General features: G+C 40.2%; 3 protein-coding genes across 3 annotated transcripts; 1 reads left to right on the forward strand and 2 right to left on the reverse strand.

Moving 5' to 3' along the window:
* Positions 1-1,570: 1,570 nt before the first annotated feature.
* tnni1a (troponin I type 1a (skeletal, slow)) lies at positions 1,571-5,997 on the reverse strand. The gene is made up of 8 exons (XM_010766672.1): positions 5,934-5,997; positions 4,074-4,105; positions 3,942-3,948; positions 3,762-3,803; positions 3,407-3,538; positions 3,051-3,140; positions 2,729-2,905; positions 1,571-2,166 (listed from the first exon to the last, which is right to left on the reverse strand). Exons 2-8 carry the CDS (start codon positions 4,085-4,087, stop codon positions 2,065-2,067), a joined length of 564 nt encoding a protein of 187 aa, XP_010764974.1. The 5' UTR covers positions 4,088-4,105; positions 5,934-5,997; the 3' UTR covers positions 1,571-2,064.
* Positions 5,998-8,989: 2,992 nt separating this feature from the next.
* On the reverse strand, positions 8,990-11,372 carry phlda3 (pleckstrin homology-like domain, family A, member 3). Its single transcript, XM_010766671.1, has 2 exons — positions 10,674-11,372; positions 8,990-9,600 (listed from the first exon to the last, which is right to left on the reverse strand). Exon 1 carries the CDS (start codon positions 11,113-11,115, stop codon positions 10,684-10,686), a length of 432 nt encoding a protein of 143 aa, XP_010764973.1. The 5' UTR covers positions 11,116-11,372; the 3' UTR covers positions 8,990-9,600; positions 10,674-10,683.
* Positions 11,373-14,303: 2,931 nt separating this feature from the next.
* csrp1a (cysteine and glycine-rich protein 1a) lies at positions 14,304-18,064 on the forward strand. The gene is made up of 5 exons (XM_010766670.1): positions 14,304-14,446; positions 15,246-15,414; positions 16,021-16,150; positions 16,233-16,329; positions 17,598-18,064. Exons 1-5 carry the CDS (start codon positions 14,338-14,340, stop codon positions 17,672-17,674), a joined length of 582 nt encoding a protein of 193 aa, XP_010764972.1. The 5' UTR covers positions 14,304-14,337; the 3' UTR covers positions 17,675-18,064.
* The last annotated feature ends 392 nt before the right edge of the window (positions 18,065-18,456 follow it).

An 18,456-nucleotide genomic window follows, 5' to 3' on the forward strand; every position in this document is an offset into this window, starting at 1 on the left:
GCTGGTGTCTCCCTTAGAGATAAGGTGAGAAGTTAATTCATCCAGGAGGGACTCGGAGTTGAACCGCTCCTCCTTCGCGTCGAAAGGAGCCAGTTGAGGTGGTTCGGGCACCTAGTTAGGATGCCACCTGGGCGCCTCCCTAGGGAGGTGTTCCAGGCACGTCCAGCTGGGAAGAGACCAAGGGGTAGACCTAGAACCAGATGGAGGGATTATATCTCTTCGCTGGCCTGGGAGCGCCTTGGGATCCCCCAGTCAGAGCTGGTTGATGTGGCCAGGGAAAGGAAAGTTTGGGGCTCTCTGCTGGAACTGCTACCTCCGCGACCCGACCACGGATAAGCGGGAGAAGATGGATGGATGGATGGATGTTGAAAATTGTTGTCACTTCATGCCCTCAAGAGGCATTTTGTTTAATTATTTTGCTTAATTGTTTTTTATCTTTCAAGCTACAAGATGTTTTCCTACGTTGTCATGAGAAATTATGTCTCAGGAATGTAGGTGTTTGGGGAATTAATGGCAGTTTAAAAGAAAATATGAAGGCAAAATTAAATCTGTCCTCCACTCTAGCTGTGACATCACGCACTCTAAAATCTGAAGAAGGCCTCTTTACCAAGGTCTGAATTTTTTTTAATTTCTTTAAAAGTAAGAATCAGATTTAAAGTTGTGTTACACTAATAATTTCAGACAGATGTGTGACATTTTATAGTTGGAATGAGGTTTCTGAGTGAAAGTATGAAGGAGCAGTTAGCAGTTGAAGAAGGAGCAGTTGAAGCAGTTGAAGTTGCATGAAGATTGTTAAAGTCTGAACAGTTCTCCATTGACTTCCATGTTAAAAATGGGATGTATCATGGGATGTATCTCTGGAGGAATTATGAGAGTTATGAATGATAAAAGTAATAGCCATTGATTCCCGACCGAGCTGAACGTTTTGATGTTTGAACGGAGTTTCTGCGATGTTCAATGTGGGAGGAGAAGCAGCGCAAAATAACCAGGCGGAATAATAAATAATTTCGTGCGTAGCATAACAGATAGTTGGAATGCTGTGTCAGCATTCCCACTAAATTATAGATAACGTGTTGCTCTTTGTGGAATACAGATCCTTTGTTGGGGCTGCTTGGGCTAGTTTACATGTCATCATGCATGCATCAGTGCTGTCATTGTGTGTTGACTAAGACTGCAGTGCTCATATAGAGAAACAAATATTAAACGATATACGATTACGGCAGGCTCTTTGCATACAGCATGATAAGGCGATAATGACTAAAGCACCATTATGGAAGCACTTTCCAGGATGTGCTTTATGATCATGCAAAACAGACAGCGGCTAAAGATGACTGTTCAACAGGTTGCTGGTGTGTGAACAGCTACAGAAACATGCACATCGGCAGAAATGTGCCGTCTCAAAGAAGTGCCTCAGAAGTCAATTTATTGGAGTCTGACTCATATTTGACTGCATGTGCACTGTGATCTGATGATAGTGCCATGAAAAGTCAGGGGATCTTCAAAGGAATTATAATTAATCTTAAGCGGACAAGGAGACTATCACCTTGCAAGGGTGAAGATTCCCATAGTTGTATTTTATTAAGGAAGCCATTGTTCATTGTGCACACATTTATACAGGAAATATTTTTTTTTACAGTTCATTAATCTATAGCCTTCACTTACAGCTTTTCACCAAGCGAGATCATCAAAGATTCAGGTTTATTTGGCCATTGTATTAATGGCTATAAAATATGTTGACAATAGTATCCACATCTGCATCTAAGATACAAGCAGCCTTTTTTAACTTACAAATATGCAGGAGATCTGGGAATGAACTAAGCTTTTAAATCTATGAGGTACAAGTTATATACCAGTTATGAGAAAAATCACAAATAATTGCACATGGCACATAGTTACATGCATTTTAACACCTTATTACTGAACATCAAACAGTAAAGGAAAGTGTGGAAAATCTTTCAGGGAGCATTAACTAAATAAGCATACACTAAATGAAAAGCATTAAAGATAAATGCATAATCTGCAATATACTGGAAATATAATTGATTCAGATGCCGTCTGGGTTGACTACGCAGGACCCTTAGCAGCATCAAACATCTTCTTCCTTCCCTCCATCCCTGACATGGCCTCCACATTCTTCCTCCAGTCGCTGTCCTCTACTGGCCTCTTCTGTAGACATATTACATTAGATTGTTAGAGACTGTGAGTTAGAGCAGGGTCAGGAAATCTTCTCATCATTGTTGTGTCTAAGCCTTTGAGGCCTATGTTGTCACCTGGAAATCCCCTGAGATTACTGTGGTAGTATAACTGGTTTACATCACCTAATTCACTCAGAGACACACATATCCATGCAGGCACACACACAGAAAAACACCAGCACTGGGTAATCTGCACAAGTACACACACACACCCTGATCATGGAGCAGAACTGTTCCCAGAAGCTACTCTTCTGTGCACAATGGCATCATTGTCTTGTGTACCGTACCTCCTCTCACACATGGTTGCCGCCCTGCACTGGCCTACTGCTCCGTATCTCAAACACACCCTTTACACACACATGAACACACTTTTAAGGTGTTCAATGGCACTTTCTGTGCTGACATCATGTGTATCAGAAACAGTAAGATGCCTTGTATGCTTGCCCAAAGAATGGTACACATGTTGATTGCACTGGTTGGCTTGTTTGTGCCTGCATGAGTGTGTTTGGTCTTTAGTTTCCCTCTGCACACACCTTTTCAGTGTCCTCTTTCTTCACAGATTTGAGGTTGGCCCGGAGGTCCATGGAGACTTTGTGCTTAGAGCCCAGCAGCGAGCGAAGGATGGCGTCAGCAGACACCCGAACACGACGAAGACTAGGTCTCTTGAATTTCCCCCTGAGGTCCAAAACCTTGAGGTTCAGGTCTTTGATCTGAACCAAGAACAAATAGTTGAAAGGTAATTACAATTAGTACTTTAGGATTTTCACATGGTTACAGTTCTGCTGCATTATATGATCTTCCCGTTTCCAGTTTTGCCCAAAGCACATGGAAATGGGCAGAAGAAGTGATGTGTACCTCCCGTTTGTTGAGCGTCACTTTGGCTTCAATGTCGTATCGCTCCTCATCCACCACATCTATTTTGGCATGGAGATCTCTGCAGAGTTCCTGTACTTATACACACATAAAACAACCAACGTTCAAAACATTTTTTATATGAAAGTGGCCACCACCGCAACCAGACAACAGTTTTAGTTGCAGGATATCATCTTTTTTTATGTGTATTGGTGTTTGAAGATCTGTAGAGGAAGCAGCATTGTAAGTGAATCAGTCTTCTTCGGCTTTTACTGGATTTAAATTATGAAGGAGCCAGTGGAGGGAGTAAAGAATGAACATGGATGTGGGGGGATTTGTGGAATTTGCTGACAAGTTACCTGTAGCTGTCCGAGGCTCAGGCCGCTGGTGTTCAGCGGAGGAGCTCTCTCTGACAGATAGTTCTGTTTCTCCTCCTCTTTGACAACAACTTCCTGTTCCAATTCCTCCTTGGCCTTTGCCACCATCAGACTCTGCACAAATAGGAATCAACATACAGTATGGTTCTGTCATACAGGCTCCCCTAACATTTCCCTGCTAAAGCACATCAGCACATCATGTTTTGAAACATTTAGGACTTTCAGCACAGACTCTGGATGTTCAGATTTATTTGTTACATTCAACAATTGAAAATATGACCTCTGCTGCTTCCCTGTGGTCAAACACATGTATTACTTGATCTCTGATCCCTCTTACCTTGAGCATCAACTTCCTTGAAGCGGAGATCTTCGGCTTCCTCTATGGAGGGTATTTCAGGACATTGCAAATTAAAATGTTAAATATTCACTTGCAGCTTAAAATGTAATTAACTGAATTGTTTCTAGTCGTTTTAGCATTCAGAAATACTTAGATAGTTGGTGATACAGCTGGTCTTACCTCTTGCCTGTAAAAGACAATTGGAAAATAATTAAAGTGAAAGTTAAAACCAAAGATTAATCCTTAACCAAGCTCAGAAATATTTGTTTTGTAATTGTGTCTAAAATAAGACCATAAAGCCTGACTACTCACACGTGCTCAGGCATCCTGCTGATGAGATCTCACTGAAGGGGAGACAGATGAGATTAGAACACACACACACACACACACACACACACACACGCACGCACACACACACGCACACGCGCACGCACGCACGCACGCACGCACACGCACACACACTATGTATACATCACTTCATGGGACATTACATTGACTCACATGCATTTCCTGGAGACTTATCCTGACCTTAACCATAACCAACACATTCCTAACCCTTACCCTTCACCTTGCCCTAACCCTAAACCTAACCAAGTCTTCACCCTAAAATTAATGATTCCCCTCATGGGAATGAGATCATTTTCCATTAGCGCTCTGTCTTCATATGAAGTATGTTGAAATGTAAGTAAGCTGTCAGCAGGCTAATCATACTAAACTACACACTGACTTCTACTCTACACTTTATTGTGTGAACTCCCCTTTTCACGTTTCACAAAACTAATTGCTGCATGTTTCAGAACAATTATAGTCACAGTCAGCCAGGGGTTTCTTGTAGAGTTGCATTGGAGAAAGATTGACGAGTAGTTCAGGACTAATTTACTAATTAGAAAAATATATATTACAGTTACAAATTAAAACAAATACATAAATATTGAGTCAACTGTAACACCTGAACACCACATGTTGAGAGTATTTGAACGCTGATTAGAAATCAGGCAAAATTAAACAGTTTGGTTAAAGATAGTAGATGGATAAAATCAATATTTTAAAGTTATTGATGTACATAAGCAAAGAGTGTTGGCTAAAAAGAATACGCTAAAAGTAAGGGTTAAATATTAGGTAAAGATATAAGACACAAGTTTACAAACAATAGGTCCAACCAATGTATCCACTAAACAAGGGAAAAGGTTAAAATAAGGTAAAATGTAGGTTAAATGAAAGAAATAGCAGCAGCACATCCGACCAAAACGATGGGAACTACTAATCCCGGCATCTATCTTAAAGTGTAGTATTAATGCAATAGCTTTACCGCTTCTGATACTTATATCCACCTCAACACAATTTCTTTGTGGTGCGTGAAACATTCGACATACTTGACTAGGATCAAGACTTATTGTCGAACAGTCTTTCAAATTAATTTAGATAGTTTGGCTTGTGAAATATTGTCTACAGAGGGTCAAATATCTTGAGAGGTGGGACACTGCTCCAGCGGATTAGTAAAATTCCAGACTGATAGCCATCCTCATCCATCCCTCCCATCTCTCATCCCCATCTTTCTACTCGGGATTATCTCAGAGAGAGGAATTTAGAGTGGCCTGTCTCCCCAAATAGACCAGAGGACATCTGATGGACAGCTGTGGAGGCTGATTGTGCTTTGGGGTGCCCAGCCCGGATCAGGGATTAACTGCCAGTAACTCGTGGAAGAGCCTCTGTGGTGCAGCCAACTTGGCAATGCAAAGAAAAACACGCCCAAAATGCTCTGGACAATTCTCGTAAGCATCAGATTTGAACAGAGAGTCTACAGATATAAATTGACCTGTTTCTGTTATTTCAATTCATAATTGTTCTGGCTAATGCACTTATTGGTTAGATGCAGCCACAGCCAAAAGGATGAAGACAAGCAACATCAACGTAATAGCAATCTACCAATATCCTTGTTTACTTTATTTGCATGTATTCCTGTTTACTGATCTTCCTGCTAGACTAGACTTCCATTGCATAAACCATACAACGAAACTTGGATAAGTGTTGACATTTTCTACAGGTAAATGGTTGTACCACACATACACTGGCCATCCATTAAGTCTGTGTACCATTCATGCACAGAAGGAACTAAAAGACTTAAAAACACACCTGAAAAGCTTTACAGAATGCACTATGAAAGGAACTTACCTGTGTCAGAAGCGGGAGAGAGAAAGATGCGACGGCAGCAGAGGCAGAACTCAGATAAGAGATGAAGCCAAGGATTTGGTGTCGCTCTATTTAACTGCACCCCTCATTGTCACACTCTCTCTTTCTCTTTTGTTAGTGGAGGCTATAATTAGTAAACCCCATCTCTCTTACTGTCTAATCTTGCTCTTTCCATTTGTCTCTCACAGATTCATTGTTAACCCGGGCCCAGCAGTTACAGCCTGGAGATTTGACCTTTGCACGACACAGAGTGATGAAGCCCACTCAGATCAGGAGCTAAAGGTAGACGTTTTAATGACAAAGACTGTCTGAGCGGAATTGACACTGAATAAGGTCGGGCAAAAAGCGTACACAATCAGGATTTCAATTAGAGGCTTTAGAAGAAAGTGACCCCTGTGCTATGGAATATTAGGTGTCGTTTTTGTTGTTATACAGTACTTTTAGCCACAGTAGCGGCTTTATGAATATTAACTTTGGTCTGCTGGTTCACCGAATTTGTGCTTTCTGTAATATCTCCACAGCTATTTCAAGTAGTGCCATTACATTTTGTACAGACATTCTAATCCACATTACTTTTTCCACTGGCCCCAACATATTTTTGTTGTTTAGTAAAATGCCTTGGCATCTATTTGTGGATTGGCATTGAAGTTTGCACAGACATTCATGATTCCCAGACGATTAATCACAAAAATGTGATGATAACATGACTTTGGCTCTAGCACCATGGTGATGTTGTTTTTTCTGGTTTTGAGTAAAATGCCTTTACCCCCGCAGGATGAATTCTTATACCATTTAAGATCCCCTGATAATCAGATTACATTTTGACTTTGTCCAAAACTTTGGTGTATAAATAAATACCTACAATATTAAAGACACTCCCATCAGCCTCAGCTGTTCACATTGTGGCGCTAATTAGCAAATGTTAGCGCACTAACACATTAAACTAAGATGGCCAATATGGCAAATATACTGCCTGCTAAACATGAGCATGTTAACATTGTTATGTGAGCATGTCAGCACGTGCACATTAGCATTTAGCTGCTGCATTGCTGGGCCCTAGTGCAGCCTCCCAGAGCTGCTGGCATGGCTGTTGACTCTAAACCTCGAAGGACAGATCAAAATGCTAGACATGCTTGCAGGGAGGCCCTTAGCAACATTTGCCTGATGTTGACAGACTCTCTTGACAGACAAAATGAAACTTCAGTGCAACGTCTGTAACCCAAATGGAACCAAAAGGGTAGCTGCATCACGGAGGTTCAAAATACAAAAAACGGGGTCCCTGGCAGGTGAAAGCAACTGAATTTCAGTTTTTTTGTTTTCTGATTTTGTAAAACGTGTATTTACGAGCGTTATGCTTGTGTAGGCCGACATAGAGGTAGAACAGACCAAACTAAATGCTCATGATTTATCTAAAAGTCAAATTCACAAATTAAATCAAATTGAATGTTAAATCATAATTTGACTAACCCTAGATTTTGATATTTCAATGCCATTATGGTGGATTTATTCATTTGTTTGGGTTTTTAGTTCAAGGGCGTAGCCTATGGCCACTTTGTGATGTTTACTTTTTTTTCCTACTTCAATTGTGCTACACATGTCATGATAGCTTTCCGTGTTTTAGTGTGGGGCAGTGAACAATTTCCATATTCTCATTGTTAATTGTAATTTGTTGTGCCAATACAATGTGGCCACTCGAAAAAAACATAAACTGTTGGATTTGTTGCATCTAAGAGACACACAGATCAGGGTCCAACAAAGTCCAATAACCTTATAAGAAAAGAAAAAGGAAGATGCATTTCACACTGTGTTATGGTATGTACGTAAGGTTTATACAGTATCTTGTAAAGTATGTGTCAGTGGATTGAAGGGAATACAACTTAAAGTTTAACATACAAACATATTAGATACACATGACAGAAAATATCAATAAAAAAAGCAGCGGCCTGCACATGAGACACACACACAAACCCAATCAACAGTGTGTAGAACGATTTTTTTCTCTTGGCAGGATAAAGACAGACCTCTAGTGGTTTAACACTCACACAGCAGCTTCATTTGGTAGAGCCTGAGAAAAAACTGGTAAACATTTTTGAAGTTGTATTTTGGGCCTTGTTTAAGAAGTATGCACACACACACCTTCCTCTTTTACAAGGTCTTTTTGACTTAATGTCTCTCCTTTTCCGACTAATACTCATCCAACTCTAGATAAGCTCATGTTCTAGGACTTTGTTTATAAAAATTGCAGGTCAATGTCTGTGTGTTTATCAGCAGAGAAGACCAGACACCTTGGATAAAAAGTTATGATGTTTAGAGAGGGCATTCCACTGAGGAGTGTGAGCACACACTCTGAAGGACTGGACTTTAAGGACACATTGCACATAACCACTACCTCACACTCTTCCATAAATCTCCTTCACATAAAGTAACTCACACACACACAAACAGTTTAGACCAATGATCCATCACTGGGTGTATCCTTGCAGTGCTCCTGGTCCCTTTGCTGACTCATACCGTGTGGCTAGCTCTGGGGTTTTCCACAGTAATGCGAGAAGTCGCTACACAATCGAACCTTTATTCCCGACCTGGACAGAGCCCCAGAGCCACACACAACTCACATACACACTGCTATACGAACAATATATACTAGGCCTCGCTAATGGGAGTCTGCTGATGCTAAATGTTCTGCTGGGTGTGCACATAAGACTTCTGTAGGTGACTACGTATGTGTGGGTGGATGTTTGTGTGCACATGCCTCAGGCTAACTGTGCTTCTCATTAGTCCTCCATACTGTTTTGAACAAAAGGTGTCCTGATTTCAGCACACACACAAGACAGCACTGTCCCAGAATGTGCGTTTGTGTCTGGGGATGTTTGGTTTTTTCCAGAGGCTTTAACAGCAAGGTTACACCACAACTGGAAACAGATGAGCTTAGCAATTAATGTTGTGGACCTCAAATAAATTGCGGCTGACTGTTTAGCTCTTGTAATGTTCTTGTGTAGAGAACTGAAGCATTGTTTAAAAATAGAAAGACTTCAGGATTACAGACACAAATGTATTTAATCTTTTTAAGATTGTATGGTAATACTGTACATGGCTTCAGCAAATATATAGAATACAATGTGCAATGAATATGAGCAAAATATTTGTACTTCATGTTCAACTTAAGAAATAGCATGCAGATCTGTTCAGTCTATAACAAACAGTTTCAAAGCCAGTAACTCAGCGATATGTTTCTATCGAAAGCAACACTGAAAAAATAAAGTGACTCCTTTTTCAACAACGTTGGAAAACATTGGCAAATGATGTCCAAAATGGAAGATATTTGGAAACATCAAGGCACAAGGGCAAAAAGTGTCCCAGCTACACAGTTTCTGTCTTTCATCTTTTCCTTAGGCAGGACCTCAGTCAATGAGGTTTTTTCAATGCTTACAATATATCAGATTCCTAGGCTTTGTAAGACAGCGTGAATAAGCACATTTAAGAAGACTAGAAGAGTGTCTGTGACGGCGGTTCCTGGTCCTTTAATCCACATTGACTGATGGCAGTATTGTACATCCCATCATGCCTTTCACCACAGGATCAATCAGATGGATCTTGTATTCTCGACCATTCTCAACGCTGATTGGTTCACTACCATGACGTAGAAAGGCTGGAGGAAAAGAGAAAAGTGTATTTTAATATTTAATTCTAACTTTATATATCTGACATAGGGGCAGCAGCTGATGGTGTTCTTCAAAGAGCATTTGTAATGAGTTATGTTGCACTGTTACCACGGCTACTGAGTTAATTTGGGCACTTGACTACTGCAGCTCTCTTAAGAAAGCATCGCTGTGGATTCCTGGACTGTGAGCTCATAGTTCAGACTTACACACTCAGTTCATGAACATTTTATATTTTCAGTCACTAGTTTCAGTAAATAACGCTGTTGTCATGTCATGGCACTCCCTGTGTATGCGGAAAAGCTGGAAAAAAATGTATTGGGTGCTAACCTCTGATCGCCCCATGTCCATTTGTTTTAGGTTAGTTACAAACAAACAAGAGAAGGCAGTTAATGTGTGTATGTGTGGGTGCATGTGTGTGTGTTTAAAAATACTTGGCTGCCTAGTGAGGGAGAGGCAGGCAGATGTTATTTTGGAGGCTCAGATTGCATCGTTATTATGTCCTGAAGTGAGAGTGGGTTTGTGTCCTAAGACGACTGTGGTGCAGTATGGCTGTTGACCATAGTAAGGAAAAACCGACACGTCTTCAAAGCTGCAGTGGAACATATAAACACTAAAGTGGTACTTGTAAATAACCTTTAGCTTAGGGCTTGAGTGCTGCTCTGCCATGTGGCACCTCATTACCCAAGAGTGGGGGTGTTTTCATTCCATTCAATCACTGCACCACCTTGTTTGTTTCTAGCACCCCTTCAATCACAGGATGGAAAACATATTGGTGATGTCAGCGGCTGCACTGAAAGGGGACTTTTTGGGGGTTATGGTGGCAAATTGGTAAACACTGTATTTTGTGCAGTGTATCTTGTTGTGTTTAGGTGATACTTTGATTTGTTTATTTTTTACTGCCAATCTCAGTGACACAACGTTGATGAACCTAAGGCAATTCCGATTTTGGAGATTGTGGTGCCCAACCCCCCCAAAAAGACAATCCTTTATTATAGTGTAATGAATAGAATAACCAATTATTGGCTACGTTTGATTATATCACCACCCGATTAAGGCTTACCGTTACCAGCTCAGAGCTCCTCATCCTCCCCAGTGCTGCCCAGGTGTGCTGTGGACAGGTGCCTGTTCCTCCCTGTCTGCACGGCCTGCAGGTTCTTATAGCGCACCAGAGCCAAAGCGATCTCCGCGTTCCACGCCGTGCCCTCCTGAGGACATCGAAAGTCTATCTCCTTCCCTGTGGCCATGACCACGGTGAAATACACCAGCCCTCGTTTGTACTCCACGCAGTCTACCGTGGCCATGCGCTCAAAGCGGAGTTCCTTGGCTCTGGAGCTCCAGGCCGAGCTACGAGCATCCCCACCTCCGCCGCCGCCTCCTCTGCAGTTGTGCAGCCGCAGCCCTTCCTCGGTGAGCACACAGCGCTTCTTCTTCCACAGCTGGAGGAGCCCGCTGCTGCGCTTCTCCAGCAGCCCGTCTCGCATCACTTTGGCCGGGAGCGACATGGCCACACTGAGGCGAAGTCTTCAGACAGAGCCGGAACACAGTAGCCTGCTCAGGAGTGATGCGGCTCAAGATTTACCCACATACACATCCGTTATTTTGTCGGTGTCAGGTGTCCCCCAGGAAAACGTATCGGTTTTAGCTACGACATTAATATTAATAGCCAATACAGTTTCTCTTATAGTCCGCGTATAAATACAATCCAAGCCCCACTGACAACTCTTCATTGAGGTTGGTAGGCTGGTCTGCCTGGATATGTTTGAACATGCCCGGCTCCACTGTGGACCTTCCCCGCCTCCTCGTGGTGACGGCAGGACGAGATCCTGTGTGTGTGTGTGTGTGTGTGTGTGTGTGTGTGTGTGTGTGCGCGCGCGCGTGCGTGTGTGTCCAGTTTAGGCTCAAAGAGAACTGCTGCACTCCTGTCAGTACTTAGAAATACATGATTTGCTTCACATTTATGATACTATTTATATTTATCATTCCAAGTTCCAAATAGTGTTTATGATGAGCGGATTTATCATGTGTCTCTTTTAGAGCTGGAATGTGAGTGGGAGGTTTAAGATGTCAGATGTTGTAATATGTGAGTGCGTGAGAAAGAAACAAAACTTTAGAAAGACATTTATTTGAGCAGATACAGAATGAGACAAATGGATGACGAATCAGCCAATTATTAATCTTTTTTTTAAAAGTTAGTTTAGTGTACTGTAGGCCTACTTGCAACAAACTGTTGAAAATATTCCAGTTCTGGTATATTTTGTATGTTTTATACATTGCAAACTTTTACACATCCTAAAATAATGGTAGGTGTGTGAAACCAACCACAGCAAACTGAATGTGATTATTACATTTAAATTGACCTAGTGTAGAAACTGGTTACATTTTTCACAACAAACGTGAAAGCCCTGCTGATTCCTCTAAGGTTTCACTGCACTGTTCTCCTACAAGACAAAGCTTAATCAGCTCACCTAATAACATTTTTGTCATTCTTGACAATGACATCCTTTACGATAACTGGGCCTCAAATATGACAAGTGAGCCTTGTGGGTGGAGTCCAGCTCAAATTCCTCTAAACTTTATAGATACTGGACTCTTCCCATGAAGTGTCACTGCATGTTATGAGAGGAATGGATACAATGAACATGTGACATTTAGTGAAACTTGACAAGGCTCAAATAAATACTTTAAATAGAAATAAAGATAAAATAGCTTTTTTTTGGTAAGAAATTTCAACTGATGTGGTTGGCTCAAACTTTACCTGTATGTTTGTACCTGTGTAACTTTGCTTTGTGTCAAACTGTGTGCTGATGCTTTGTTACAGCAAGTCTCTTTACAGTGTGAGTCAGACTGGTGTGTGTGTGTGGTTGAGGCCACACCTGTCCTCAGAGCCCAGTTAGTGTTTAGCACTCTGACCTTTATACAGTCTATGACTGACCCAGGATTGACACACACACACACACACACACACACACACACACACACACACACACACACACATTTTGGGCCCCATGAAAAGACATCACATTGGGCCCCACCACCAGGCACAGGCCACGCCAACCAATCACAATTGCTTCAACCACACCTCCAGAACCCAACCTACTCATTTATGCTTTAAATAACTCTACCTGTACAGGCTTGCATCTATCTAGTAGTCCAATACTAACTGCACAATATGTACTGACACTGAGCTGTGAAAATATAACACTGTGCAGACGTGCAACATTCTGCTGCAGTAGAATTCACTATTTGATATAAGACTAACATTCCTGACAATAGATATCAATAGTCATCTTTTATGGTGTAAATGCCTTTTTAATAATAACATTTTTGAATGGAACATTCTCAACATGAATGCAGAAATCCAAATAAATATAACTTAAATATACATGACCTCTTAAATTAAAATAAAGTGAACATTAACACAAATATTATCATTTATAAAATGCTATAACAAAAAAAATAACATAAGCAGCAGATTTTTTCATTAAATATACATTACCAACTACAAAATAAGCGGGTATTAAAGTGTAAATGGACAACAAAACGGAAAAGTAAATGAAAAGGCCTGATGGTGGTGCTAAATCAGAGCCTATTACCTGTTCTCAGTCTTTTTTCATCAAGCATCTTGTGTGTAGTGATCCAATATTGTTACCATAGCCTTGCCCTTTAACAGTTATTACGAGCCCTTGCTCAGCCTTACTCACCAAGAGCCCAGCGCCTAGCCTTCTTACAGTAGTAATCAGCACCGAACCGCTTCAACATGTGTATTGCGGTTTATTCACAGCATTCATGTTGTTATTCTACAGTATTGTTGTTTTATAGTTATTTGTTTATGTATATATCCCAATTTGTGTACTTTGAAGTTGAAAAGGATAATTTGCATTGTGTTTATTACTTTCGTTGCAGTTGTATATGTGGGTACCACATTTATCTGTGCTACTGCTAAGTCTAATAATGGCTAATTAGCTTACTTCGTCTTCTTCATCAGCCAGCATCCTTGGTATCTGTTGCTCACTGAGTTGATTCTCGCTACGAAGCCAATATAAGACTTGTCTTGATGTATAGCACTGGTTTATAAATGGTTCTTAATGATTAATAAAGTGTTTACAACCTAATTCATAACCTAATTATAAACCCTTTTGTTTCATTCTTGCCCCTCAGAATGGACGGTTGAAGCTTAGGTTATGAATTAGGTTGTAAACACTTTATTAATCATTAAGAACCATTNAAATCAGGACAGCAGAAAGCTTACACATCTTCCGGCGCAGACTGAAAACTCATCTCTTTCGACTCCACTTCGAGCGATAGAATTACTAACAAGGAATTGCTAACAAAGCACTTACTAATAAAGGACTGGCTTATCTAAAGCCAGTTGAGTAGCACTTGAAATGTTTTGGCTCTGAAACCTGATGTACTTATATTATTCTGATTTCTTCAAGTTTGTATCTTCCTGGTCGAATGTACTTATTGTAAGTCGCTTTGGATAAAAGCGTCAGCTAAATGCAATGCAATGTAATGTAATGTAAAAAGTGTAGTTCCACTAAATTACAGGCCTTCAAACCAAGAATATATGTATGCCTTGAAAGGAAATACATGTTATTTTAGTTACAGATTCTTGCTGGTTTCTACCACTGTAATCAAACAAATTAAAAGTAAGCTATATCTCTCTGAAACAAAAAATAGCTGTAATAACAATGTGTTTGTGTTTGTGTATGCATTATTAAAGGATGCCATTAGGAGGAGGAAACAAGTGTGGCCGCTGCCATAAGACAGTGTACTTTGCAGAAGAGGTACTCTGTGACGGACGAAGCTTCCACAGGTCCTGCTTCCTCTGCAGTGAGTAAACTCTTTGCTGCTTCCTGTCCGTCAACCTGAAACTACCGAACTACAAACACTTGTCATTACAGTACAAGTATTACTGACCTAATGTGAACTGCTCAGCTAATCAGTAAGAACATAAGGGCATGAATACTTGAAACGGCATAAAATAAAAGGCTATACTTCATGGTTGCCCTCAAGCGAAAGTAAAATACACTGTTAAAATGTAGATTATTCTTGTAATTCTTATAAGTATGAACATTTCTCTCTTCTATAAAAGATATCCTCTTGTATACATTTGATCAGTGAGTCCTAAAATAGTTACTCTTTGATTCTCAGAGGCCAAACATTAAAAATAACTCTTCCAGCAACCAGCTACAACAAATTTGCAGCTATAAAGGATTTTTTTTTTTGTATATCGAAATCATATACATGCATCATAACTGTAAAAAGGTATGAGAATTTAAAAAAATGCATTGAAATAGGCTATAAAAGGTCTTTCTCTTCCTCAACTTGAAAAATATGTAGGTTCATAGAGGTCTGAGTGGAGTTATTTGTGTTTCTGTGTTGTAAGCAAACATTCCTGTGATGGAATCTAGATGAGAACATACTTTTTTTTTTTCCATAAAAGGAAACTAGGAATCCTATCAAAACACATGACTGTGCTCCAAGAGGTGGACAAATATGCATTGTGATAATATACATATATATGTGTGTGTGTGTGTGTGTGTGTGTGTGTGTGTGTGTGTGTGTGTGTGTGTGTGTGTGTGTGTGTGTGTGTGTGTGTGTGTGTGTGTGTGTGTGTGTGATTTATCAGTGGTGTGTGGGAAGAACTTGGACAGCACGACTGTAGCTGTTCATATGGATGAAGTCTACTGCAAAGGGTGCTACGGCAAGAAGTATGGACCAAAAGGCTACGGTTATGGCCAGGGAGCAGGGACCCTCAGTATGGACAAGGGAGAGTCTCTAGGCATTACACATGAGGAGTGAGTAACACACCGACACACATTTCCTCCATCCCTTTAAGGTGCTTTATCCTGTTTTCCCTAACAATCCTGTTTACTTTAGGATTGATTTTAAGGTCCTCCTCCTGACATATAAGGCCCTTAATGGGCAAGGTCCAAGCTATATTATTAACTCCCTTGTAAGCTACAAACCATCAGGAACACTGCGATCCTCTGCTGCTGGTTTATTAGAAGTTCCCAGAAACAGCGGTAAAAATAAGTTTGGTGAGGCAGCTTTCATTAACTACGGAACAAATACCTATGGACATCAGGGAAGCCAGTTCGGTGGAAGTTTAAAAAAATAAACTCAAAACACATTTGTACAATTTACTGTAAGAAGCAAACTCCGGCTCTCTGCTGCACTTTCTCAATGAATTGCGATACATTTTAACCTGTCAGCCGATTGTGTGTTGAATATGTCTTTTACTGGTAACTGTATTCTGTGTGATATCAATTGTCTGTGAAATGTCTATGTGAAGAACTTTGAACTGCACTTATTGTATGAAAGGTGCTATATAAATAAAGATTATTATTATTATTATTATTATTATTATTTATAAACAAGTTTTCTCTCTCTCTCTACGTCAGACCTGCTCCCCATCGTCCAACCAGCAACCCAAACCCGTCTAAACTGGCTCAGAAGTTCGGGGGGTCGGACAAATGTTCTCGCTGCGGCAAGGCCGTCTACGCTGCGGAGAAAGTGATTGGAGCTGGGAATGTAAGGGAAAACACACACAATCAAATACATGTGTGGACGCTTGCAAAAAAACTTTTAAAATGTATCTTCTATTTATTTACAGTCATGGCATAAGGTTGGATGTTTCACCTGCGCCACGTGCAATAAGAGCCTGGAGTCAACCACACAAGCTGATAAGGACGGGGAAATCTACTGCAAAGGTAAAAACTGACTAATTTAACACAAGACTTTTGCTACATTGCTGGATATTGCATTAAGGATATTACTTGCGATAATTAATAGATATGAAAGTGTACTCAGTTGTGCAATACTGCTGCTTTCAGTATTTGGCTAAAATACAACAAATTGCTTGAAGGAAAGTAATCCCAACATAGTGGTATCAAACATATTGAACAAGATTATAGTGATCAAAAAGATGGATGATAACGTTTTAAAGGGCAGTTTTTTACTGACACACTTTTTCAACTACCGTAACTCAATTTTAGTATTGCAGTCTTTTGCAGTGTCTTCATCGCCCAAAATGACATTGTGTTGAGGATAAAAACTTGTATATTGTGCAGCTCTAGGTTTAATACACATCCGTTAAACTGGCTAAACAACATATAAATAAACCAGACCTAATAGAACAGGATTTGCAACATAATGCAACATGCTTGTTTAGATTGAATTCCTGTTTAAGAGGCCTACAAGTTGTGGCCCATTAGAAGTCTATTATGTATAGATAGGCCTAGTGATTTTACTGTATGGTAACTGTATAGTCATTTGCTTTCAGACCTGTTTTTAATGCTGGTCCAGAGTTGTGTAGTATAGCAGGACAACCCATCTTGATCCATTCAGGCTGAATTTGTCTGAAAGGATATGATGTATGACTATTATAAAAGCAAGATTGCAAATCCCTGAGATAAGGGGGAAATGATAAGATGCATAACTGAAATGTCCCATCTAAAATGAGAGAAAATAAACTGCAATGTTTTGTACTGTAAGTGGCCAGAGAGTAGGTTGTAATGCATACAAGAAAACAGCAGAGGGCCCCCTAAACATAATTAAATCCTCAAGTACAGTACACAACGATACAGTACAATTTTCAGGATTAAGAAATGAGTGATGATGGCTGTACTCCATTAAGGTGAGCAAGTGCTAAGGTTTAGTATCATTAATGCTGGCTCACTCACTGGTATCAGTACCACTTGTGCTTTTCATGCTGTGATGAGTCAAAATGTCTGTTTACAAGAACCCTCAAACACTCTCCTGTCCATGAGGATAGAAGAATAAGTTGTTGTATTCTTTTTATACATATCCGCTTTTACTTTTGAATTTTCAATCAAGAGCCAACAGAGCGGAAATAATGGATTTCATCTCTATTTTTGCAAACATTTTATAATTCAGGAAAGAAAGAAGACATTTGAGGATATGATGTTGATACCACCGTGAGAGGGATTTTTTTTTAATTACCTTTTCTTTTCTGCAGCCTGTTATGGCAAACATTTTGGCCCCAAAGGATTTGGCTATGGACAGGGAGCCGGGGCCCTGTCGCACACTCAGTAGAGACCTCAGGATCTTCAGGTTCCCAGAGAGCTGCAGTACTGCCGGCTTCCTGCAGAGAACAGACTGCTGCCACCCAACCTGAAAGACAAATGCTTGATGAAAAGCTGCATCATAAGATTGTACAGTGGGAAACATAACCCCATCTCTGCCTCATAAAGAACAAATACAATCAATAGTGCTGCAACAGTCAATCTTTATAAATAACCAAAGTTTAATACTGAAACATTTATTTTCTATTAAACGCTGATTTCATGATTTGCACTACCTGCTATAACTGTTTTTACGTCTGCAATCTAGATCTCTTTTTCATATTCTATATCATAGAGTAAAAACTGCTTTTCTGTATGCTTTCCAAACAACATCAAAATAAATGAGGTTGAAAGATTTTAATGGCAGGAGTTTTGATTGAATAAAACATAAAAACATGTGAATGAACTGTGTGTGTGTGTGTGTGTGTGTGTGTGTGTGTGTGTGTGTGTGTGTGTGTGTGTGTGTAATAACTCGATACGAGATCAACTCTGTAAACGCACTGCCTGCTGACCAATCAGAGCTCTGTGTGCTGAGTTTAAAGCTATCAAGTTATATTACAGGATAAAGAAAACACAGTTTGAACTGCCGTATGCAGGAAAGAAGGCTAGCAATAAACTGTGACCGTGTAGACATGTAAATTAATAGAATATCACTGCCTATCTCCCGAATTATCTGATTATTATGACATTTGCGGCAAGCAAGATTACTTAAATATCTTCTGCAACATAAGTAAGCGGAGCAAAGCCATTCAG

Source organism: Notothenia coriiceps, unplaced genomic scaffold (assembly GCF_000735185.1).
Source record: "Notothenia coriiceps isolate Sejong01 unplaced genomic scaffold, NC01 NC01_scaffold00003521, whole genome shotgun sequence".
Taxonomy (NCBI): domain Eukaryota; kingdom Metazoa; phylum Chordata; class Actinopteri; order Perciformes; family Nototheniidae; genus Notothenia; species Notothenia coriiceps.